The 25,668-nt window shown below is 49.7% G+C and overlaps 1 protein-coding gene across 1 annotated transcript; it reads right to left on the bottom strand.

The window, feature by feature from the left end:
- Positions 1 to 441: 441 nt before the first annotated feature.
- Positions 442 to 15,684, bottom strand: LOC137163251 (C-type lectin domain family 4 member G-like). Its single transcript, XM_067563427.1, has 9 exons — positions 15,480 to 15,684; positions 12,896 to 13,021; positions 11,863 to 11,925; positions 9,358 to 9,420; positions 9,101 to 9,163; positions 8,429 to 8,518; positions 2,078 to 2,229; positions 847 to 956; positions 442 to 762 (listed from the first exon to the last, which is right to left on the bottom strand). The coding sequence occupies exons 1-9, from the start codon at positions 15,568 to 15,570 to the stop codon at positions 630 to 632; spliced, it is 891 nt and encodes a 296-aa protein (XP_067419528.1). The 5' UTR covers positions 15,571 to 15,684; the 3' UTR covers positions 442 to 629.
- Between the last annotated feature and the right edge of the window lie 9,984 nt (positions 15,685 to 25,668).

Raw genomic sequence — 25,668 nt, 5'->3', positions numbered from 1 at the left:
AGAGACGTGTCACTGAAAACAACATTGTTAAGCAAACACCTTTAAGCTGTAAGTCTAGCAATAATTTCCCCATTGCTGCAATCCTAAAATATACCCAGACTTTCTGTATTTAACAGACATCTGCCCCAGCACATTCAGAGAGAGGACACATAAAGCCAGGCTCACTTCATGTGCTCATTGTCTAAATCCCCCTCTCTGGGTTTGCCTGTTAGGCCAACAGAGACCTAAAAATGGCTAAAAGCAGCAAGCTGAATAATTGATAGTCCACCCCAATAACTGGCAGTGCCTTGGACACCAGGCTGGTTGCTAAACTGCCCCTATTCATGTCAGCCTAATTTTCATGTGTAGACCAGCCTCTAATTGGATGCAAACTGGTTCTGGCCCTGAGAAAGCCCACCCCTGCGAATCCTTTTCTAGACTCCTGCTTCTTTTGTTCTGCTTTCTGGTAACTTTCCGTTACTCCCAACCCTCCCTCACCCCAGACAAGAGGAGAAAGTGTCGTCTGCCAGGCAGAGCAAACACATTGTACTACAGTGTTTGGGACAGGGTGATCTGCAGGAGGCAGGGCCTGGCCCCGCCGATCAGCCCATTGCTCACAGACGGCAGGGGGCCGGCAGCCCAGCCAGGCACTAGCAGAGCCAGACTTTTTCGCAGATCCAGTAGTCGGTGTGGTGGCAGTTTCTGTCATTCCAGCGCCCGTCGGTGTGCATACTGCCACAGTCCTCGCCCTGGCTGTCATTGGGCTCCCCCGTGCCCCAGAAGCTGTGGAGAAGACAGAGCCCCATAGAGACCACAGCAGGGAGCGGAGGGTGGGGCAGGGGGCATAAAGCCTTTCATCCCACTTACCTGAAGGTCAAAGAGGAGCCATCCACCCAGTGCCATTGCGCTTCCATTTTCTGGTCAGTCGACCCCAGCCAGTACACCCGGGATGGCCCGCGGTTCACCATCAGGAAGGCCTGCAATAGACAAGAACAGACTAAGGGGGAAAATGGTTGGGTGGCAGGCCATGAGCTCTGCCAGCTCCAGAAAGCATGGCCTGGTGGGCAGCGTGCTGGTCTGGGACTCAAGAGACCCAAGTTCTAGTCCTAGTTCTGCCACTGACTCATGAACCTGGCCAAGTCCCTGCATCTCTGTGTGCTGCAATTCCCCCACCTGGTTGATAGTGCAACCCCTGAGGGTGCTAGCATGATAAAGGCATTGAAGAGAATGAGGTGCTCAGGTACTATGGTAAGGGGGGGTCCCATAAATACCAAAGATATGTCACCCCTCAAATCCAGCAGTAACTGAGGGACTTTCCTGGCTGGTGGGCAGCTGCTTCATGAAATGAGGGGGTGCAGTCTCAATCATGAGCAATAGAAGGTCTGAATGGGGGTGCAGGGCCTGAGATCCCAGGGAGGTGGGGATGGGTGCATGGAGGAATCATGCTCTTGGGATACGGGGGGCAAGCGATATTGGGGTTCAGGGTGGTTTTCATGTAGGTTTGTCAGGCTGATCTCTTCAAAACAAACCAGCAGTTCCCCTCCCAACAGAAACAGTCAAAACTCCCTGGGGAATCCTAGAAATGTCAAACCAGAAGGGACCTTGAGTGGTCATCGAGTTAGTCCCTCTCCCTGTACCAAGGCTGCAAGGGGATGTCTTTTCCCAACCTGTCCTTACAAGCTGCCAATTCAAGCCCTGTCCCCTTCCTCTTATATTTTCTGGTTCTCGCAGGTTTTCCCCCCACTATTTAGGCTTTTGGTTTGGGTGGTTTTCTGTCACGTGTCCGGGTGTCAATGACGCTGCTATTTCTCCGCTAGGAATATTAGCCCGGGGTTGTCCTCAGCGCTTATGGTGGGTTGGTTAACACGTGGCCCGTTGTGGTCTGCAGACCTCTGGGCTGCTTTTGAAACCAATTTTCGCTCGTGGTTTTTGACAAATCTGGCGATCTTTAAAAGAGCCACACTTTAAGAGACAGGCACAGTCAATCTCACCGGCTCCCAGGTCACCTGGGTCCCATCCGCTGGGAATTACCAGGGTAAGACGGCTTCTGTCGCTGGGTAACTGCCCTGTATGCCAAGAGAGTGGCAAGCTGCTTTACCTGCTCCTCTTTGGTGTTAACAATCACTAGATGACCCCTGTACGCCAAACAAAATGCCTCGGCATCAGCCCAGGTTTTGGTAGACTCTGAAAAGTAGTAACAACTTCTCTGGAACCGCATCCAGTCCGGTGGGCACTGGCCGCAGACAGAATCTAAAAAGCAAAACCCAGAACAACCCAATTCAGGGCCAGGCAGGGAATCTGGCAGAGCCAAGAAAGGGACCCAAGAATCCTGACTCCCAGCCCCCTACTCTAACCTCAGCGTTCAACCCAGGCTGCAGTGTCAAAGCAATGCCCACATGGCTATTTTTAGCGTTGTGACCCATCTGTGCCTGAAAATGCCCAGGTCAGGGCAGGATGCGAAAGTAGAGCAGATTCTCCCAGAACTGGTGGCTAACACTGCAGTTAGATTCACCAACCAGTCACAAACAGTGCTCCTGATTCCCCATGCTAGTTCTCAAGGAGATAAAACAAGAAGTTACACAGCCCCCTTTTTTGCATTTCAGTCTCTGGCTCCCAATCAACAACTATGTCCAGTAAAGAGATAAGGTATTTAAAACTCTATTACCTTTACCAAAAGTTTTCCTGATCCCGAAAGGGTCAGCCACAGTATCAGATCAATATAAGTTTGGATCTTACTCAAAATGCCACCCTGCCAGCCATGCTTTCGTAACTAAAACTAAAGATTCATTATGAACGGAAAGAAACAAACAAGAGAGACGTTAAATGATCGAAGCAATCAGATACATACAACTGACTTCAAAGTCCATATATATCAGATTCTTAGCAGTACTGGAGTTTGTAGGCGTGTACAATGTACATCCAGTCCCTGGATGAGTCTCCGCCCTTTGTTTAGCTGTTTCAGTTGTAGATAATTTGATCGAGAGGTAGGGAGCAGGAATGAAGACAAGATGGAGATGGTGCAGCTGCCTTTTATAGTTTCTGCCATGAGGCTTCTACTTCCTTTGTCCCAAACACAGACCCATGTTACATGGAATGGAAAAGCCTCAGAGTCCCCTGCCTATCTGCATTTTCCTACATGTCCTGATGATTCATAAGGTGCAGCCCCTGGGTTCTTTCACTGGATACATTGTACATTTGAGTTTCCTTGAGGGGCCATCAAGCAGCCTTAGCTGCTAAGCTAGAGGGAGTGGCAGATACCCTGGAAAGTAGCGATAGGATACAGAGTGACTAGACAAATTGGAGGAGTGGGCCAAGAGAAATCTGAGGAGGTTCAACAAGGACAAGTGCAGAGTCCTGCACTTAGGACAGAAGAATCCCATGCACAGCTCCAGACTGGGGATGAATGAGTGAGGCAGCAGTTCTGCAGAAAAGGGGGTCACAGTGGATAAGAAGCTGGATATGAGTCAGCAGTGTGCCCTGGGTACCAAGAAGGCTAACGGCATATTGGGCTGCATTAGTAGGAGCATTGCCAGCAGATCGAGGGAAGTGATTATTCCCCTCTATTCGGCACAGGTGAGGCCACATTTGGAGTATTGTGTCCAGTTTTGGGCTCCCCACCACAAAAAAGATGTGGACAAGTTGGAGAGAATCCAGCGAAGGGCAACAAAAATGATGAGGGGCTGGAGCACAGGACTTATGAGGAGAGGCTGAGAGAACTAGGCTTGTTTAATCTGAAAAAGAGAAGAATGAGGGGGGATTTGATAGCAGCCTTTAACTACCTGAAAGGGGGTTCCAAGGAGGATTGAGCTAGGCTGTTCTCAGTGGCAGTAGATGACAGAACAAGGAGCAATGGTCTCAAGTTGCAGTTGGAGAGGTCCAGGTTGGACATTAGGAAAAGGTTTTTCACTAGGAGGGTGGTGAAGCACTGGAATGGGTTACCGAGGGAGGTGGTGGAATCTCCATCTTTAGAGGTTTTTAAGCTGTGGCTTGACAAAACCCTCGCAGGGATTATGTAACTGAGGTTAGTCCTGCTTTGAGCAGGGGGTTGGACTAGATGCCTCCTGAGTTCCCTTCCAACTCTAACATTCTATGATTCTATGACTGGGGCGGGAGAGGTGTTAGGGGCTCCCACCCTGGATAAACCAGCAAATGCTTTTGGCAGCTGCCAGGTACCGCGGGAGTTTCCTTCAGTCAAGTCCTGCTCCCGGAAAGCATTTCAGCCAGGGCTCAGCTTTAAGCAGGCGAGTGGCGCTGGTGGGACAGGTGTGTCAGCGCTCAGCTCCCACGCTAACAGGTTGGATTTTCCAACAAGTTCAGACCCCGATACTCTATTCTATTCAGGTTTAGGTTTGGGGGAGGAGGTGAACTGGGTGGGCCTGGGACATGGCTGGGGAAGCCTGGCTGAAGCATGGGCAGGAGGCCCAACCAGTGGTGGGTAGGGGCGTGAGAGGCCAAGCTCTGTATGGAGCTCGGGCTACATAACCAAGGTACAATCTGTCCCTCCAGTAACTGCATTGAAAGTTACTGTAACCACCATGTACTCAAACTTTCAAGCTTTTGGGCCGCAGGTCACGGATGAGATTCCTCTCACCTGCCCTGTTAGCAATGACAGGTGGAAACCAATTCAAAGCATGGCCCCTATGCCCATTCCGCTATATCAAGATGTACAGGAGGAGGGGGGAGCACTTAAGAAACACGTAACAACCATGTGGCCTAATGGAGAGTCCACTGGACTGGGACTAGTCCTGTCTCTGCCCCTGTCATGCTGGGTGACCTTGGGCAAATCACCACACAGCCCTGTGCCTCAGTTTCCCCATCTGTAAATGGAGATAATGAGGTAAAGTTCTTTGAGATCTACTGATGACAAACACTATATACAAGCTAGGTCATTTTGTTATCACCTAGCCACCACAGTGTGTCATAGTGAGAACTACAACCGCCAAAATGCCCACTAATTCCTACCACAAACTTTTCTCATTCTGTTTAAAACACTAACTAGGGAAAAAATCTTCATTAATGAGGCGCTCTGGAGGCCAGGTGGTGCCTTGTGCCCTCCCAGAACATTGAGTTCAGCACATCTCAGCTCTCTGAAAACCAGCATTAAGGTCACACTAATACAACTTCACTCTACCCTCATCAAGCAATGGCTCACTATGCCCACAGCATGCATCCACACTCTGCCTGCACAGACACAGCATACCATGCAGGGAGCACAGCACCTGACACACGTCATACAGAGTCTAATACCTTCTCTTTGCTAAGGCAAAGCTTGTGTTCAGGTGAACTGTGCTAGTCAGGAGCTTTCTACACTCCAGACTGATCATCCTCCCCAGTAACAACCCCATGCTTGCTAAAGTTCACAGCCTCTTCACCCTTCCTCACAACTCACAACATCCAACTCTACCTTGCACTTCCCCATCACTAAACACACAGCCTTCTCTCATTGTCCACCTCCCTGTGGATAATCCCCATGGCTAGCAGACCCCTGTGCCCTGCTATGGACACAACCTACACAATTCAGTGCTGAAATGATGCAGACTGGATCAGTGGCACCAATTCAGTTATTTCTTGGAGGAGGGAGACACATTGTGGTCTCCCCCAGCAGTGACCCCATTTCTGGTCTTACTCATCCCACGCCCTCCTCCCACAGGGATCCTGAGTCTCCTCGGCCAGAGAGTCTCCCCTCTCTCTTACACACACAGCACATGAGCTGGTGCCCCCAGGAGATGAGTTTTCTGCAGACTATTCTGTGCCCCGCCACACTGGAACAGATGCCCCTTGTGCCTGGTCACAGCATCATTTGGGCCGGCCACCCCACCGGGTCAAATTTCAGTGGTGTTGTGACCACGCAGCTGGAGCAATTCTCCAGGACCACTCCAGCAGCAGCCGAACTGATTTAGTAGGGGGCCACTGCTTAAAAGCAGATGGGCCATGACCCCTCTGGCTTTGTTACCTCTGGAACTTGGAACAAGTACAAAAAACTTGAGTGGTGGGCGTTCACCTGCCCCACAGCCCCTAATTGGCACCATAATACTGCATCCCTCCTGGTGCACATGAGCCTCTTTCCTTTGATCACACACCAGGCAGGACTCAACCCAGCTCTCCTCCTATTGCAACCACACCTCCATCAAACCGCTCCAGCTAATACCTCCCCCATCCAGTCCCGCTACTCTTCACACAGTGAAGGCCACTGCCCTGCATGCACATCCTGGCCAGCGACTATTGCCAGCTCCAGGCGGGCAGAGTTAAAGCTGTGTGGGCATGTACCTTACTGCTGTGTTGGCTGGCTTCCAGAGATTTGAGTTGTGCTCAATCGGATGTTCTGGAAGGACATGAGATACCAATGGGCATCTTCAACTCAGCATTAACCAAGTTTTTGTTGTGAATCCATCTATCTCTGCGTCCATCCATCACCAGTACACACTAGGCAGCTATCCCTACTCTGTCGCTCCATACATGCCCTTCTGGCTACATTACTTAGATATCTAGCTCCCTTCGCACCCATCTGCCTAGCTACAGCTACCACTGTATTATCTCAGCACCTCTTATGTTACTGACTTGTTGATTTGCCTACAAGCCAAATACCTGTTGTGCCAAAGGAGGGATTTTCGTCCCCAGCAGCCCCCACAACCAGCGTGCCCACACTCCACATCTGCAGCCGCAGGGTTCTTTGGTGGGGGTGTAAATCCATAGTCATGGCACGGACGTTTATGGAGTCACACCAGTTTTACACACGGGTAACCAAGATCAGAATCCAGCTTATGTTTCCAGTGCATTGATTTGATTCCCAGAAGGGCTGAGCACTCGCAAACTCCATGGCCTCTTATACAGGAAATGGTCCCTTCTGGCCTTGGCCTCTATGAAACTCCCGCTGCAGTCCACGGGAGACCTGCTTCCTGTCCGGCCCTGGTTCCAGCCCTTGCCTGCTCTGCTCCAGCCCCAGTCCTTGAACTCTTGACTCCAGACTCTGACCACAGGCTTTTCTCCTGACCACCACTCCAGCTCTGCCCTTTCTTTCTGCTCCAACCACTAGGCCAGACACCTGCACTGACCACTAGGCCACACTGACTACAGCTCTGTGTGACACAGGGTTTGAAAAACCACTCAACTTTCATTTAACCAGAGGAAAAAAATAACAGGAGCCCTGTGTAACCCTGCTACTGCTTACTCACCAAGGGAAAGTCTAATCTTATGTCAGATCAGCCATGCTTCCCTTCCTGATCACAAAGTAGCTCCTTGAACCTCTGATCTGCTCCTTCACTCCTCGGGAGCCAGCCACTGACCCTTCAAATTCAACCCCCTTCCAGCATTCCAGATGACCAGTCTGGGGGGGTGTCTCCCCAGGAGTTGAAGCCCCCATGTCACCATGCAGCTAGCATGGGCTTTGACCCACAACACACCCATCAGCCATGTCTGCTTGACACTTATCCTACAACAACATTCCATATTATGCAATTTCAGGTGCACATTGTCACTTCTCCACAACGTCACAGAGAGAAAACAGGGATTTCTGGACTGGAACAAGCTGTGAGCCAGCTAGACCACCCCTGCCTCTTGTCCCATTGGCACAAACCACTGGTTTATCTAGTAAGTTCATTCGTCCATCTCCTGTCATACCAGAACAGGCCATGGGACCTCCTGCTGTATCAGTCCAGGTGTGAGGCCCCCTTGCTGTCCAGACCTTGGGGTTATGCACTGCTGGATACTGGGGGCCCTTGATCAATGGGGGGATATTATTATCCAAACGTGGAGCAAATTCTCAGTAACTTCCCGATGGAACAAATCACTGTTTCCTCTGTGAGTTTTCCAGCAGGTTCATAGAAGATGAGGGTTGGAAGGGACCTCAGGAGGTATCTAGTCCAACCCCCTGCTCAAAGCAGGACCAACCCCGACTAAATCATCCCAGCCAGGGCTTTGTCAAGCTGGGCCTTAAAAATCTCCAGGGATGGAGATTCCACCACCTGCCTGGGTAACCCATTCCAGTGCTTCTTCACCATCTGAGGCCTTTAGACACTTCGCTACTGAGAAGAGATAGATGGATGGATAGCTAAGACCGAGACTTCGCTTAAACTGAATCTTTCAGCACAATCCATCATATAACTCAGAGGGAAGAGCACCCCTAGGATTGCCCTGGGCCATTGTGGGGAGCATTGATTGTGAAGGAAGAGCGCCCCCTACAGAGCCCCCCATCCTACTCCCTGCAGCACAGCACCCTCCAGCACTGCAATGGGGAGATGGGGTGAGCATGGCGTCAGAGGCAATGAGTGACTATGAAGGCCCCGGATGTTCGAGGGGCTGGGAATTATTCAGTGTTTCCATCTGTATTGTGGTAGCCCCCAAAGATTGAGCCCCCCACTGCGCTAGGCGCTGTACAGATGCAGAACAGAAAGACGGTCCCTGCTGCGAAGAGCTGACAATCTAAGCAAGTGGAGGCTGGTGTGTATCTCACCATTCCCTTTCTCTGCAGCATCCTGGATCTTGTAGGTCTCGGCCCTGATGTCGTCCCTGTCCTGCTTCGCTTTGGCCAGCTCCCCGAACACTGGAAATGCAACACACGGTCGTGTACGAGAATAGGATCGTATCCCTTTAAATATTCTGGGAGCCTAGAATGGCGCTCACCGGGTTCTGCACGTCCGAAGCTGCCAGAACCCAGCCTGAGCAGCAGGTGCCTGGCACAGCTGTGTGCAGATCGTAAACACCAGGATTTGGGGCCCCTTTCCCTGCAGCGGGAGGCACCGAGCTCATCCCAGTTGGTCCGATACCATCATTAGGGTCCGGAGACCTGGCCAGACACTCTAGTTGGACCTGAACTTTTCATCAGGGTCAAATTTATTCAGCTCAATCCTGCCTCCTCCCCTCCTAGGAGCCCTGCCCCCCAATTCCTTACCCCTCCCCCATTTGCCCCAAATTATTCTGGGGAGCAAGGGCAGGTCTTGGCCGTGGGTTTCCTGCCTTGGTGCCGCCATCTTAGGGGACGAATCACAAACGCTCCTTGCTCAGGCTGACCCCGGTAGGGGTAGGGGGGAAATCCCCGATTGCCAAGGACTGCCCAGCGCTGGGGTTCTCCAGCCCCACCTCAGCTTCCTGCCGCCGGCCTGCTCCACACACCCACCTGCCTCACCTTCCACTCTCAGCGTGGTCTGGTCTGACTGCAGCCTCAGCAGCTCCGCGGCCAGCTCCGCCTCTGAGAGACAAACAAAGCCCATCACACTCCTGGGGCGCCTCGGGGAGGGGTGGGGGGGTTGATCAGGGAATGTGGGGGTAGTTTGTGAGGAGGACAAGCGAGGCAGGGCAAAGGGGTGAGACGAGAGGATGCGGGAGGGGGGGTGTCACAGAGGGGATGTCAGGCTATGGATCCGTGGGGGCTCCGCTACGTACCGGTATTGTGCATGGTGGATTGGTTGAAGTGAAGCATCTCCAGTTGCTTCGCCATATTGGACTCTGGAAAAGACAGAGCCCGGTGAACTGGGAACCATCTGTCGCCCTCGCACCTGTGTCTTGGGGCAGGGCCGTGGTCCCCAGAACAGCGGGTCTGCACGGGCCACCCAGCTCCGGTTTCCTTCCCTGAGGGAGGCCGTGCACGGGTGGATTTGCTTCCACCCCTTGGCCCTGATGGTCAGTGAGGCTCCAGATGGGAGTGAGCTGCCCCAGGCCGCGCAGGGAGGCAAGGTGAGATCTTAGGGGCCCCTATATCCTGCCCTGTGCTCATTCCCTCAGACCCACAGACAGCCACCAGCCCGGCCTAGGGGACAGCCCGTTAGCGAGATCAGTTAGGGTCCCTCTAGACTAGTCCGTAACGGGCGTCTCATCAAGAACGTCTTTCACAGCTAGGACACCCTGCTGTCGAGAAGCTGAAGCTGAGGAAATCCAGAGCTTCAGTGGTCAGTCTCTGGCCCTGTGGGACTGAAACATGGCCATTCACTGGCGAGATTGAAAGGAAATTGGACGCTCTTCAGAGGAAGCCTGATCAAAACCATCAACTGAAGGAATCCACTTCCTAATGGACCAGGCCCTGCTCTATTAGACGGTCGCCCAATCCCCTCCAAAGTGACCCGGTCATCTGCTCTGGACACCCGCCATCTTCCCTGCACGAGTTATCTGACTTTGAGCCTAGGAAAGCAGGCTGGAAGATCTAACCCACGATGGCTGGACGGCGTTGGACACTTGTCCCTCACAGGCATCCTGCCCTGTAATGCACAGATTTGGCTCAGGACAGAACATCCTGGAGGCCCAGCCTGCGTTCAGTCACCTCTGCACAAGAGAACAGACCACCCCTCTAGACTAGTGAAATTTGCACTCGTGTCACACCAGGCACGAGGCTTGCACAATACCATTCCCTGTGGTAAGTCACCAGGGTGAGATGCACTGGAGCGGGACCTGCTTTGCACCAGTGCAACGCGTCTACATGAGCAGTTTGCACCGGCATTTAACCATCGGGACAATGTCTCCAGGAGCGGGGCAGATTCTCCGTCACCCGGAGCCTTTAACAGATTTGACTTCTCCCCCTGAGAGCACTGCTCCAGATAGAGTCGCAGGGTGGCCTACACGGGGCTGGGTCATGCAGGGGGTCAGAACACTCCCGGCCGGAACCTCCGTGAATCTGTGAGCTCCCAGGGTGCAAACTTCCCTGCTCTAGATGGGCTAGTTAAATAAAGCCTGATCCAAATGCCATTCCAGAGAATGGGCGTCTGTAACAGGGTGCTGGGTGCTGACCCCCTGGCCAGCCTCCTGTCACGCCAGCATAAATAGCTGAGGGGCAGCAGAGCTGGTTAGCTGGGCAGTTGCCCAGGCTTGATTAGGCAAGAGGCAGCAGCTGCCCAGCTGACCCAGGAGGGTTTACATGCCAGCCAAGAAGGGAAGGGGAGTGGGAGGAGCAGAGAGGGGAAGGCGTGGATGGGGCTGTGGAGGCTTTGCCTGACTCCCTGGATCCTGAACAGTCCCAGAGACTGGTGGCCAAGCAAGACACTGTAAGGCGGTGGGGAACTCACGGGCCCCTTGTAAATAAACACACTGGTTAATGCAAGCTGGAGGGTCTTTGAGTCCTTTGTTTGCCAGAGAGGGACCAAAGCAGAGGGGCTGCAGCAGGAAACCCCTTACAGAGTCTTTCCATCCGGCTCGATGGGCTTTAGATCAGATTGTTAATTAGTTAATCGAGGCGCAACCAAAACCATGAGAGGCTGGGTACGTCCTGGTTCCTTCTAATTCCCCGGTATCTGTTTGCCTGTCTCCATCTTTAGGCCCTTGTCCAATATTTAGGTTGGAAGCTCTTTGGGGCAGGGACTGTTGTTTTGTTCTGCATTTGTGCAGACTGTTTAGTCTGGAAGAGAGAAGAAAGAGGGGGGATTTGATAGCAGCCTTTAACTACCTGAAAGAGGATTGCAGGGAGGATGGAGCTAGGCTGCTCTCAGTGGTGGCAGATGACAGAACAAGGAGCAATGGTCTCAAGTTGCAGTGGGAGATGTCTAGGTTGGATATCAGGAAAAATTTTTCCCTAGGAGGGTGGTGAAGCACTGCAATGGGTTACCTAGGGAGGTGGTAGAATCTCCATCTTTAGAAATTTTTAAGCTGCGGCGTGAGAAAGCCCTGGCTGGGATGATTTAGCTGAGATGATTTAGCTGCTTTGAGCAGGGGGTTGGACTAGATACTTCCTGAGGTCCCTTCCTACTCTAATCTTCTATGATTCTATGTTAGTTCCTGCTGTGTTCGAGGGAACAGAACCTGGGTAACTAAACAAGATCACAGTGAGAACAGACCTGCCTGGGAGCAGCAGTTGCTCCCCCTAATGGGAATAAACCCAGCCAGACCTCAGATTTTGGCTTGGGTCAAAGGGGCAAAAACAGTAATACCAGCGCATGGATACCCAGGAAGAAGCTGAATTGTTACCGTTGGCTTTCAGCACCAATTGATCAGTCCACATCTGCTCCAGCTCCTTGGAAATCGCTGAGTCTAGAAAGAGGAACAGATGCCAGCTGTTGTCTATATGGTTTTGGGGGACTCAGAGTAGAGATGAATTTTCAGTTTGGATTCACAGCCCAGGGAGCTATGCTGCATTTCTGCTTTCCAGCTTCTCCCTACTCACTTACGACTGGGGGAGACAATCTCCCAGTCCTCTCTGAACCACTTGTACCCTGGTGCAGTCTGGGCAACCCCGAATGTTAAAATAATAATAATAATAATGAGATTGGCTTAAAGACCTTGAGATTTGAAAAACTATTACATTTTGGATTCCTTTTCTTTGCTCTCTGGTTCCTGAGTCATTACATCACTTTCTCAGGCTTTTCTTTGCCACTAGAAACAGTCTCTATTTTTTTCTTAATGAAAGCTGAGAGTCTCATCTAATCACATGACTCCAGGAGCTGGGGATTTAATTCAACCCCCTGGAGTTGGCAACGCTGGGGCAGCTGTGCATAACTGCTCCCACCAGGGTCCATCAGGAGGGGTTGCATGCCTAATCCCTGCTGCAAAGACCTCTAACCACTTGAGCTATAGAAGTAACTCCGTTAGTGGGCAGCAGTAGTTGGGCCATCATCCTGTGTGGTGCTGCCACTAGAGGGGGTCCCAGCACACACTGTACTAGCTTGTTGCTCATGGGGATAGACTCAAACATCAAACCTCAATGCCTCCCTGCTCACACTGCAGGCCCTGGGAAAGGGCCCCACCGCTGTGAGCTGGAGGCCTGACTTGTTAAGCCTTGTCTTACAATTAGCAGTGCTGTGGCACAGGGCGGTGCATTACGGGGGATTGTACCCCTTCCCCTGCAGCATCTGATGCTGGCCATTGACAGGGAGGGAGACACGGGGTGAAATCTTGGCCACGTTAAAGCAAATGCGAGTTTGACCACTGACTTAATGGAGTCAGGATGTCACCCCTGGGCTTTCCCACTGTTCCCATATTGAACACGTGCCGGCATACTCACACTTCGCAATCACCACGATGAGGAGGACGGCCCACAACACGAATGAAATGGCGTGCAGGACGTAAAGGGTTAATATGGACTTTGCCGCCTCCTTCAGGCCCCTAGGGAACGGCAGAAAGGAGCTCCCTGAAAGGGAGCAGCAGAGAGGAGATGGTTAGAGCACGAGGCCCTGCCCCATGGGGAAGGCAGGAGGGCGATGATCTGTCACCACCATGGATGTGCCTCTGGGGTCAGGCACCTCTGTGCACCGCCGGGCACACAGGGACATTCACCCCGAGAGGCTGGGAAATCAAGCTCCAATTTTAACGTGATTTTGTGTCTTTCCACCCAGCCTCTCCCATCCATTCTAGCTCATCTGTCTCCAGCGTATCTCCACCTGCTCCCCACACACCTACACAGGCTTCCATCCCCTCCTCCGTTGCCCTTGCAGTAAGGGAATCCCATTTCCTGGGAGTCCCATGTGGGGAACCAGGCGGGGCATGCAAGATGCTGGGATGATTCCCTGGTGTTTTACCCTCCCTGCCCCTGTCTCCTCTGTCCCCTTTGACTAGCTTCCCTTGTCAGAACACAGCTCCATGGCTCAGGCTTCTGCTTACAGCTCCCCCTGCCCACCCTGCTCAAACTGTGACCCCCTCTTGATGGCTGATTGTTCCCTCTCCTTGGCTTCCTCTCCCCATGCCCTGAGATCTCCTGGGCACTGTCCTCCAAGACTCTTGCCATCTTGCCCGTAAACTTATGCGCCATGAAGACACCCAGCTGGGGAGGTTGCACCCTGTTCTGTGCCTCTGTCCCCTCCACTGCAGCCCCCTCCAGGTAGGGACCAGCCCTTGGTACAGAATGTGCCCTCCTGCCACCCCCTACCCCAGCCCTCTGGGCTCCTGTCAGCAGGGAGCTGCGGAAGGGAAGGAAGCAGCTGTGTCTCCAACCTCCACATCAGCTGCCTCCCGGTTTTGCCCCGCACACCATGCTTCTTCGCTTCCCAGGAATGAAAGTAAAAAAGAGGAAGAAAAGAACCGAAAATCTGCTGTAAATGCAGAATTGTTTGTACCCAGGAAGCACGTGACACCTTCCCATTGCACATCCCAGGCATGCTTTGCCTGGTCAGCAGGATTCTGGATCTGAAACACAGCTGGCAGGACTTGCACTTCTGAGCCTGGGAAAGGCACTGGGGATAAGGCTGCTGACGGCATGACCTGGGATGTGAATTAAAGCCCTGCGCAGGACTATTTTTTTAACCCTGTTCCTGTCCCGTATACCTACTCCCACCTGCTCCCGCAATGCTGCTTGTATTTTTATCCTGCTCCCAGCTGCAAAAACCTTAGATCCTGCAAATCTCACAAGAGAGAGAGAGAGATTCCCCCCGTGCTACTGAAACAAACCAGCCAATAAACCGACAGTCAGTTAATGGAGATATAAATGGAATTCAGCTACATTTGTACCACTAAAAGAATGAAACAGACCTTGCTTAAGCCATGTAAAAAATACTTTTGAAAAGAAGTTAGCATAGACATCAAATCCCTTTCTAGCCCTCTCACATTTACGTTTTAAAACATTTATTAAGAAAAGAAACAAACTGGCTTTACATTGTTGAAAGTCTTTGACATCAAACTCATGAGAGATTTAATGTTTTGCCCCAAATTCCCGCAGGCTGGTGTTTCTGCCCACCCCCCACAACCTCGCCCTCAAAGTCCATTTTACCTGCTCCCACTATTATGGCAGTGGGTCCTATGGGGCGCGTGGGATCCCAGTCCCACTACAGGACTAATGTGTATAACAGGCTCCACTGATCAGCAACTTGTGCACCACCAGCAGCAGCGCTGAGTGCACGGGAGGTGCCAAATCTTCTCTCTCTGCCCATATGCCCTCCCTCTCCCTCTCCAATACACCCCATCGAGCTAACGACGTTGTTTTCCTTTTCATTCAAATTAAATCACACAAGCCCTTGTAATTGTGGGGGGAAGAGATTCAGTGACCCATGGAATTAGCGGGGGCGGTGGGGGAAGTATGTTAGGAAAACAAAGGATTGAATGAGAGAGAGAGAGAGAGAGAGAGAGGAGGAGGAGGAGAAAGAGAAAGTGTGCTGGGGGAAAGAAAAGACAGGAATGAGTCGGGCTGAGAGGGGAGGAGGGACCCCTGAACAAACTCCTGCCACCTGTAGCTGTGCCCACCCCAGCCAACACCGGCAGACAGACAGACTGGACTGTGGACAGACTGAACTCTTGGACATGCTGTTTACCTTCTCCAGACCTGAAGAAGCTTGGCCTTTCCACCCACAGAAGCTGGTCCAAGAACAGATGTTACCTCACCCACCTTGTCTCCCGCTCACATCCTGGGACCAACACACAGTTACACCAGCATCTAATCTACCTGCCCTCAGCTCCGACTCCATCCCCTTCCAGAGAATAGGCTCCCTTCACGGCGGAGCTCTGCACATCGGCCCAGTTCTGTGGACCTTGCACCCGCTGCCCAGCCCTCGCTTTCAGTGAGGCGAGAGGCCTGCAGGATCGGAGCCAGTTATGAAGAAGTCAGCTGACTGGGAGGAAAGGGCTGTGGCATTTCCCCACTATTGCAGCCTGGGAGTTACCTGCCCTTCCACACGCCATTTCTGCCCCTTGTCCCCTGAGCTCCACTCGGTCGGACTCTTCACACTTCTGGTAAATGCTGCCCAAACCCATCGCACTGAGTCACTCCCTGCACCAAGGCTGCTCCAGTGGGTTTTATACCAGCTGAGGCTCTGAGCAGCTTTCCTGGGAAAGGAAACGCATGTACCACTAACCCTTCCTTTCTGTGTCACTTCTCCCTCTGCAGCTGGGAACCCGTGTACAGTCAGTGTGCCTGGGAAAATGGGGGGTGGCACATCTCCGCCCCACAGTGCTTCAGTGGGGCAACAGGGGTGCATGTTAAACTCCTTCAGGGGGAATGTTCAGCCACTGCTCCATGAAAGATCCCTCCATCCTCGGTGCAAGCCCATGGCTCTCCGGATCACTCTTCTGGCTGAAAATTGTATTGAGGGCAATTAGGGTATGTCTACACAGACTGACCTATCTGGATCGATTCAGTGGTCAGTGAAGACCCACTCATTCGACCCAGAAGTCGACGCTGGTAAACTGCCCAATTGGCGTAGCGCTGCATTGATGGGAACGTGGTTTCCATCGGCGCAGTGCAATGAAGACGTCGCGCAGGAGGAAAGTTACTCTGTGTAGCTTGCGTAACTCCTGTCGACTGCCGCCGGATCGCCAGGGAAGTGTAGACCAGGGCTTAAAAATCTATCCACCCACCCATCCATCCCCCAGACACCCACTCACCCATCCAACCATCTGCCCCTCCCCCCCACACACACACCCATCACCCCATCAGACACCCACTTACCTACCCATCCAACTCCCACTCACACACAGCCGTCCATCCATCCATCCATCCCCATATTCATCCACCCTGCCATTGGGTGAAAGTGATCGTGAAATGACAGATGTCATCATTCTAAGGCAAGAAAGGAGGGCGAGTAGCAGAATAGGGATAGTGGACTTCAAAAGAGCCGACTTTAACCAACTCAGAGAACTGGCACCTTCTCCAGGAGACCATATTAAATGCGCAACAGCAAACTAGCCGGATGCGAAGGGAAGGTAGGAAGCAGCCAATAGGACTCCACCAGGAGCTCTTTAACGACCTGACAATCAAAAAGGAATCCTACAAAAAATGGAGACGTGCACAAATTGCTCAGGGAGAGGACAAAAGAACAGCACACGTGTGCAGGGATGACATCAGAAAGGCTCAGGCACAAAACGAGTTACACCTAGCAAGGGATGTAAAAGGCAATAAGAAGAGATCCTTTAAATCCATTAGGAGCAAGAGAAATGAAGAAAAGCACAAGTCCTCTCTTTAGCGGGGAAGGAGGGCTAGTAACTGACGACACCCAGAAAGCTGAGGTGTTTGATGCAGTCTTCACTAAAAAGGTTAATGGAGACCAGATACTCAACACAATTAATATTAACAGCCAGAGGGGAAGGAATGCAAAACAGGCAAAGATCAGGTTAAAGAATATTTAGGAAAGTTAGATGTATTCAAGCTGGCAGGGCCTGATGAAATTCATCCTAAGTAAGTAGCTGAAGCAGTCTCAGAACTGTTAGCAATTATCTCTGAGAAATCCATAGAGGGGAGATGAGGTTCGTAAAGCCTAGAGAAGGGCAAACATCGACCCCGGCTTTAAAAAAGGAATACAAACTAGTCTGGAAATGATAGATCAGTCAGCCTAACTTCAACACCTGGAAAGATACTTGAAAGAAATGATTAAGCAATCAGTTTGTAAGTACCTGGAGGATAGTAGGGTTGTCAGGAATAGCCAGTATGGATTTGTCAACAAATCATGTCAAATCAACCTAATTTCCTTCTTTGACAGGGTTACTGGCTTAGTGGATGGGGGGAAGCAAACAGATCTATCACATCTTGATTTTAGAGAGGTTATTGATACAGTCCCACATTACGTTCACATAAGCAAACTAGGGAAATATGGTCTAGATCAGTGTTTCTCAAACAGTGTTCTGCGGAACCCTGGGGTTCCGCGGGCTGAGTTGAAGGGTTCTGCGAAAAAGCGGAACCGCGCCGCTGAAATCAACACAAATCGCACGCCGCCGAACAGTTGGCAGTGCACCGCGGAATAGCTGTGAGCACGCCGCCGAACAGCTGGCAGCGCACCGCGGAATAGCTGTGAGCATGCCGCCGAACAGCTGGCAGCGCACCGCGGAATAGCTGTGAGCATGCCGCCGAACAGCTGGCAGCGCACCGCGGAATAGCTGTGAGCATGCCGCCGAACAGCTGGCAGCGCACCGCGGAATAGCGTGAGCGCGCCGCCGAACAGCTGGCAGCGCACCGCGGAATAGCTGTGAGCGCGCCGCCGAACAGCTGGCAGCGCACCGCGGAATAGCTGTGAGCGCGCCGCCGAACAGCTGATGGTGCCGCCGAACCGATGTGAACACGCCGCCGAACAGCTGATCGCGCCGCCAAAAACTGCTTACAGAGTGCACCACCGAAACCAGCCTACACCGCGCCGCCGAAAAGGGGAAGATTTCCTGGACTTATCAGCAGAGGGTATCGCAAGTGTGCCGCGGCGAAATATAATTGAGATGAAATGCTATAAAGGTGGGTGCACACCTGGTTGAAAGACCGTAGTCAAAGAGTATCTCTCCATGGTTCACTGTCAAACCTGAAGGGTGTATCTAATGGGGCCTTGCAGGGGTCAGTCCTAGGCCCCGTATTGTTCAATATTTTCATGAGTGGCTTGGATATGGACTGGAGAATATGCTTATAACATCTGAGGATGACACCAAGCTGGGAGGGGTTGCAAGCACTTTGGAGACCAGGTTTAGAATTCAGTGCAGCACATCTACATGGGTGGTTTGGCATCGGCATTTAACCAACAGCTCGATGTCTAGTTGGCAGCCGGTAACAAGCAGCGTACCCGAGTGGTTGGTGCTTGGGCCAGTTTTGTTCAACATCTTCAGTAATGATCTGGATCTTCATTAATGATCTGGATTGCAAATGTTCCTGGCTCTGTTAAAAGCAGAAACTCCCAAGGAAAAGGTCAATGGTTTCCCCACCAAAGCCCTCCCGACATGAAACAAAGCGCTCAAGGGGAAGTCACAAGCCCCGAAGGAGGGTCAGTGCAGCCCTCGGTGAAGCCAGCCCTAATAACCGGAGGGACCGGAGAGAGGCAGTCAGTGCAATAATCCGACCTCTCCCAATGGAGACCTCCTTACCCTCAGGGGACAACCCCACTCCCTGCCCTTTGTCAAAGATATTTTCCCTTTGTAAAATCCTTCTGGAAAAAAAAACCCCCAGAAAGTTGCAGCAGTAATTTAGCTTTTGTAAAAAACCTGTGATTCAAACTCCATGCAAGCTGCATTTACTCCTTAAATACCAATTTGAACCAATACCAACGTGATATTAAAAGGGATAATCAAGCGGTGTAGGGGATAGCAAATAGTAAAAGGACTGACCCTGAGGCAGGGCAGAGTACCTGATAATTATAGCTGTTGTAAATCCCCGATCAAGCTGTTAAAAAATGCGTTGCTATCTGCCTAAAACTTAAAATAATCTCGTAAGGTTAATTGGCTGCTTCCTCCCCACTCACACACTTGCACTTCTGTTCTTCTGAAATGTTTAACAGAAGACATTTTAAATACAGTTTAAATGCTAAAAGTTTTGGGCAGCCAAAAATAATGCAATAAAGTTTAAATATAGTAAATAAAAGGAAAAGTAAGCAACTAAAAAAGTTTAAAAAGTAGCTTTGGTAAAAACACTACAAAAGTTAAAGGGAATTAAACAGTTAAGCGTAACAATGCTTCAAGAAAAACAGTGTTATGAAGAGCAAGTTTGTGGTTTAATGAGTTGGTTCTGTTAGCAAAGTAACCCTTTCGGTGCTTCCATGCTTCATAAAATTAAGCAACAATCTGCCACCCCCAAAGGGGGGTAGAAAAATGTTCTTTTTGTATTTCAGGATTTCAGAAAAAGTGAACATCAGCAAAGCAGCTGAAGAACAACACCATGATTGCAACAAAGTTTGTGTTTTGTGTTTTATGCTGTTTGTCTTGTTACTAATCTTGTGTGGTATGTTCTATTAAGCAGGAAAAAAAATTAACAAGCACTGTAAACAAATAGATATTAATGTAAATTTGGTACTAATGGTCTTGGAAAACCTTAATGCAAAATAAAATATATGGCAGTGGTTAAATATCACAACCTGCTTATTATACAAAAAAACCAAATATCATATCCGGGGTTGATTTAATGAAAAACCCCGAGCCCATGGGTATGAAGGGGTGGCGGGTTCCCCCCCGTCCCCCGACTTTGCAGTAGAAGACTACACAACGGGGGGCCAACGCCCCTATGTACTGCTGACTATTTATGAAACAAAACAAAAAAAAGCCCCAGCGGGTGATGGCCCTCGTGAATATGGGGGTAGGAATGACTGGTCCATACACTCCCCTGAAACGGGCCCTTGCTGCTGCCTGCCAATCGTTTTTGGCGATGGAGTGGCTCACGGGACCTCAGCAGGTGACCATGCACTCTCCATTGCCAATAGGGGGGTGGATTAGGGATAACCGCCCCCAGAGCAAAACCGGAGTGGCCCAAACACCCACGTTAACTAAATAAAAGTGGTATCTGCAAAAAAAAAGCCAATCTGAAGAGCAATGAACCTGCCACAACTGGGCTCGCGCTATTGGGAGCTATACGTGTCAACAATCCTCTGGCTGAACCCTCAGGGGACCAGCAACTCCCATACCCAGCCCATTCGCCGAGGCGCCGCCCTTGGAAACCTTGGCCCCACAGAAACCAGGCAGCCGGATTAATTGAATGGTATAATGGACTTCTGAAAAAACAAATCCAAAAGCTCACCCCTACAGGAACCCTCAAGGGATGGACCAAGGTCCTTGATCAGGCCCTGCTGAGCCTGAATACCCGCCCATTAGGAGGAACAAGCCCCTATGAGCGAATGATACACATGTCTATAACCTCAACACCCACCACTCTCCGGGTGTGGAAGTTAACTCCCAAGGCCTTTTTACCATTTAGGGCCACTGAGTATAGCGTGGGCTTAAACCTACGGATGCCGGAGCGCACGGAAATAGCCCCCGGGACACTGGGGTGTATCCCTTTGGGTTTGGGGTGGCAACTCCCCCCAGGTACATATGGGCAAATAGCTGCCCAATCCAGCATAGCATGTCAGGGAGGACAAGTTATGGGGGGAGTGATTGACCCGGACTATCGGGGTTGGTTAAAGTAATACCGCAGAACCTTGAACCTAACCCTCTTGTATTCGAGCCAGAAGACCGGGTCACACAGCTCATCTGTGAAAAAGCTGTTTTCCCACAGTCAACGGAGATAGCACCTCCTACGGATACCACAACGCGGAGGACAGAAGGCTTTAGCAGCACGGGCAAAGCGGTATGGGTACACACTCCGGGCAAGCCACCGGAGCCTGTAAAAATTTTGGCTGCAGGGCCAGGTAACACCTCATATGTGTTAATGCAAAAAGCAAGTAACCCTGTTTACCTCCCTAATACCAGGTTGTCCTCACGTGCCAGAATGCAGTGATCGCTTGAAAGCAGTGAAACCCATATGTTGAAGGCTGGAAGCTCGCCAATAACCCTGTTGCAGATTGTACCACCTTGAAGCTACAAAAAAATGCTTCAGTTCTCCAAGTTCGTTATAACTGGAAAAACATTTACAACGCTTCAAACCCCTGCATCATACCTATTGGACAAACCAATATATATCTTGTATCCTTTACCAAAAAGGCAAATATATGAAATAAAGGAAAGGTGGCAACTTACCAGTGAACAATGTACCGCCCTAGTATTTTCCATAAAAGCTGTCAGAATTGAAGCCCAACCAATTGGGAAGGGGCCCAATGATCCCTAGGGTAACCGCCCTGATTACCCCCGGTAATCTGTGGAAGCCCCTGGGTGTGGTTACGGGTACCCTGGAGCCAGAATGCACTGTGCTTGTGTACTATATTGTCATAGGCCACAATGTCAAAGGCAGGGAATATTACGTCACAGGTGTTACTAACCCTAACCCACCAAACCTCACTTACCCAAAAAATCACTGGGTCTTTCGAAATCTAAAGTTTATTAAAAACATGCTAAGTGCTCCTGGCCATGCCTTGAATAATGGCACTGACATGTAACAAGAAGGGACCCAGGCTGCGTGTGTAGTAGCCACGCATCCTGGATTGTCAAATAACAGCACTATAGTTCAGGGACCGGGGGTTAGTTGCACCCACAACGTCACTGCCTACTTTGACTACACTACATTACACACCAACACTATGATCTAACACCCCAAAAGTTGTAAAACTGGCCAAAGACATTAATTATGTCACTCACCATAACTGGTGGGACATCTTTACCAACTGGTCCCCTAGGGCCACCCATTTCCTGAACATTATTATGCACCTGCTTGTTGTGCTTTTGCTTTTGTTAATCATTACCATTATTTTATGGTGTAAGATTTAAAAAGTATATACTCGGCTTCTGCGCTTTAAGCTTATGTATGTAGGCTATAAGCCTGTCAGTGCACAGTATAAATCCATAAGTGCAAAGCATAAGCCTGTAAAGTATGCATCCCTATCTCCTACAAAATATGAGCCTGTAAACTATATTCCCTTGTCCAGGGAAACCCGTATCTAGGGTCTAGCCTTGCCAAGGGGTGGAGTGTAGGGCGCACAAAAATATTGTAACGCAAATTCAGCTTAGCATGACAAGGCAAGACCCTAAAATCTATAACAGGCTTCATAGTACTAACAAGCCCCTATGCCCCCCCCTCCCCCACCACCTGCCTCTCTGAAAAGCCCTCAAAGAATAAGAGGAACTACTTTCCCAGGGTCTGGAAAGGCCCCAGCTGGTATCTGCAGCAGATGACTTACCACAAGGTGCGCCTTGAAGGTTAATTTTTGCTAACTGCCTAAGCGTAAGGCTAGTTTCAAACTAGCTAAAGGGCAGCTTTTGCTAAATAAGCTAACCACATAAACCAGTTATAACGGTACATAACCAGCTATGCAGTACTAACGTCAGTTTATTGGGATGGTCCCTAGCCAGCTACCAGTAAACTAACAGGAAAAAATGTTAAGGCCCAATCCCTAAGTGGATTAAGATATATGTCATTTGTTGCTGGGTAAAGTTTATTGTAGGGCTTAGAGAAAAAGGGGTATATCAGGACCCACGGAAGCCCCACCCCCTCCCCCCACCTAAGACTCTTTATAAATCCACTGAGGCGCTAGCGAATGCCTTGGGTGGGTTGGTTCCCTGGTTGCAACGCACTTCATAGGGTGAAGTATGGGTCTCCTCGCCCTCGTGCTAGTAAGCGCCTGGATCCCTAATTTGTACTTCTAGCAGCCTGGGTGTTGTAACAAGAGCTTAAAATTTGTAACTCTCATAGCTTTAGTGCTGCGTGAATAAACTGCTGTATGGGCATTTCCTTGTCCGCCTGTCTCTTCCTCACTACTAAGATCTAAAAATAAAAACCCTCCGTCTCGGTGGAGCACACCTTCCCCTCCTCCCCCTCCCCCCCGACATCTAGTGATGAGCTGGGTGGGACAGGTTCCCCCAGAGTACAAGCTGGCACTGGGGTACCGTTATGCCCCCTGAGCCCGGGCGGTCCCTCACAAAGCTTTGTTAGGGACCAGAAGCAAACCCCTCTAGGCACTGTGATCACTCATCCAACAGCACGTGATGCCCCACACCCAGCTACACTGTGTGAATCCTCCCTGAGCCACTCGCGAATCTCACAGAGAAAGGAACCAGCCAGTTCAGCCCCGCTCCCTGCCTTGCACCCCAAACTTGCACCATCCTGCCCAGGTCAGAAGTCTGACCAGTATAAATATATTACCTAGTCTATCCCTCCCTCAGTGTGGAGAGGACACAAACAAGCTTCTATTTACTTAGCTGAGATTTCCAAAACACATCAGCCAAAACGCATTGTGTTGGTTAAAACATAAAATAGATTTATTAACTACAAGCTGGATTTTAAGTGAGTGTAAGTGGTAGGCATAAGAGACTGGTACCAAAGAAAATAAAGATAAACACACAATCTAAATCTTAACTCTGATACCACCAGGCAGGCTCTAAATTAAGCAGTTTTTCTCACCTCACTCAGTGTTCTAGTTTTCAATGCACAAGCTTCTCCCTGAAACTTGGGACCTGTCTCCTGTGGACATTTTTGTCTCTCAGCACTCTTATTGCTTCCAGCATAGGTGGGGAGGAGAAAAGCCAAAGCATGCAGCCCCTATCCTTTATTTATATCTTTTGACTGCACCAACTACATATGATTCCAGACACGTCCAGGTGGGCTCTTCTGACTCACAAGGTTGCTCCTGTAGCCTATAGGACTAGCCTGCTTGCTTGCACATATAAACCTTTCCTTATAGATTTAAGTATTGTTGTTTTATTATACTAGAGTCATAGATTCATATTAACGTATTATAGCTGTAATGCAAAATACCTTACAGGCCACATCCTGTATGAAAGCTAAGGTAGTTAGCATGCATATGTTCGGGACCTTTGGCCCAGAGAAGTAATGATGAGTTAAAGGATAAGTCATATATGGTTATAACCTTTACGCTAGATAAGTCAGGAGGCATCAAGACAGGGGCGGCTGCCTCAGTTTATGCCCCAAGTAAACTTCACAGGTACACCACAAAACCCACAGAAAGGGCCAGAAATAACACAGGTGAGATGAGCGAACTGTCTGGAACCATCTGGAAAGAATATGGATATGTCATTTATATACACGAACCTGCCAGCCTATAAAATAAGTGTACCCAAATAATTTGGGGTGAAGAAGCCAAGTTTGGACTTCGAAGGAGGAGCCGTATTATTCAGGGTATAAAAAGGGGCAAACCATTTTACTTGGGCGTGATCACCAGCTACTCCTTCTTTAAGCTTCTTTTAGTTAGTGTTTGTTAGAATTTTTTGTTTTTAGTTTATACTTAGTATTATTTGTAGTCTTAGTCTTAGCCCTATAGCTCTTAGCTCTCGAGCACTGCCCAGCACTCCACCCCTCCACTCAAGAGTTGAGGAACCAGACCTCTCTCTCAACCAGGTCATCAGGGAAGGATGTGAGTATATTAATCCACAGCATACCGTGTCTTTAGAATAAGACTGTAATCCTACCCATTATCTATTCCATTATTCATTTTCTTTTAATCACTCATTTCTCTATCATTTTATGATATCTTAATAAAAGCTTATAAAATTATACAGATTTAGTTTTCAGTGTCGTGAACCCCAGGGGTCCCTGTAAAAACTCTTCTGGAGCCTGATTCCGGGACTAGAACCTCATTATCTTCTGATCAAATCAATTGGTGAGCCTATAACCCAGTTCAAATGACTAAACACCGAGAAATCAGGCAACAGACTGGCAAGCCAGCTAGGATGCTCGAGGAGCGTGTGACAGGAATTCGTTTAAAACCTCAATTCCCAGGATCCCTTCTCTTCCCAAATCCATTGAACCAAATTGCCCTTTATTTCCCCTCTTCCCTACCCAATACAGGACGTTTCTGTAAATACAGTTACAGTGCTCACTGATTCTTTTCTGCCTAATGCAATATCCCCTTTTTAAACACAAGGCACAACAATGCTAGCAGCAAGACAAACAACGCAAAACACAACCTTTGTCACAACATATCCCTGGGGTTCTCGGTTGCTCTTCAGCTGGTGCCAGCTTTTCCTAAAGTTCTGAAAGACAAAAGAACATTTTTCTACCCCTTGGGGGTGGGGCAGCAGATAATTGCTTCAAATACCCCTGCCTTTTTACAAATCTTGCTAATTGCAGGCAAAATAGAAGAACTGCACCCCTACTTTCCTGTTTTTTGGTTCTATAGGCAGACCAGGTTTCAATGTTTTCTCGGCTGTGCCAAGTTTTAGGTTTATTCACAGGTAATAGCTGAGAATAAGGCTTTTTACCTGAATTACCATAAGGCTTTTTAACATGAGGTGTGTTTTCAATTACCATTTCTAGCATGCTTAAAGGTTTTTCTCAAAAATTATACTCATAATACATTTTACAGGGTTACTCATTAACATTAAATTTACCCCAAGATTTAATATTCACTATAACTTTAGCAGCAAATCTATAACAAGTGGGCATTTATAAATATCTTGGTATACCACACCTTTTATTTAGACAATTTGTCTCTGGCACCAGTGTGTTCAATACCCTCTTGGAATCTTTGTACAGGCTTTTAATTTAAGTACATCCTTGATGTTTTGGTGAAC

This window comes from Emydura macquarii, unplaced genomic scaffold (genome assembly GCF_026122565.2).
Source record: "Emydura macquarii macquarii isolate MOO-44397 ecotype Brisbane River unplaced genomic scaffold, CSIRO-AGI_Emac_v2 contig_2485, whole genome shotgun sequence".
Classification (NCBI taxonomy): Eukaryota; Metazoa; Chordata; order Testudines; family Chelidae; genus Emydura; species Emydura macquarii.
This window is presented reverse-complemented; position numbering and strand designations above follow the sequence as displayed.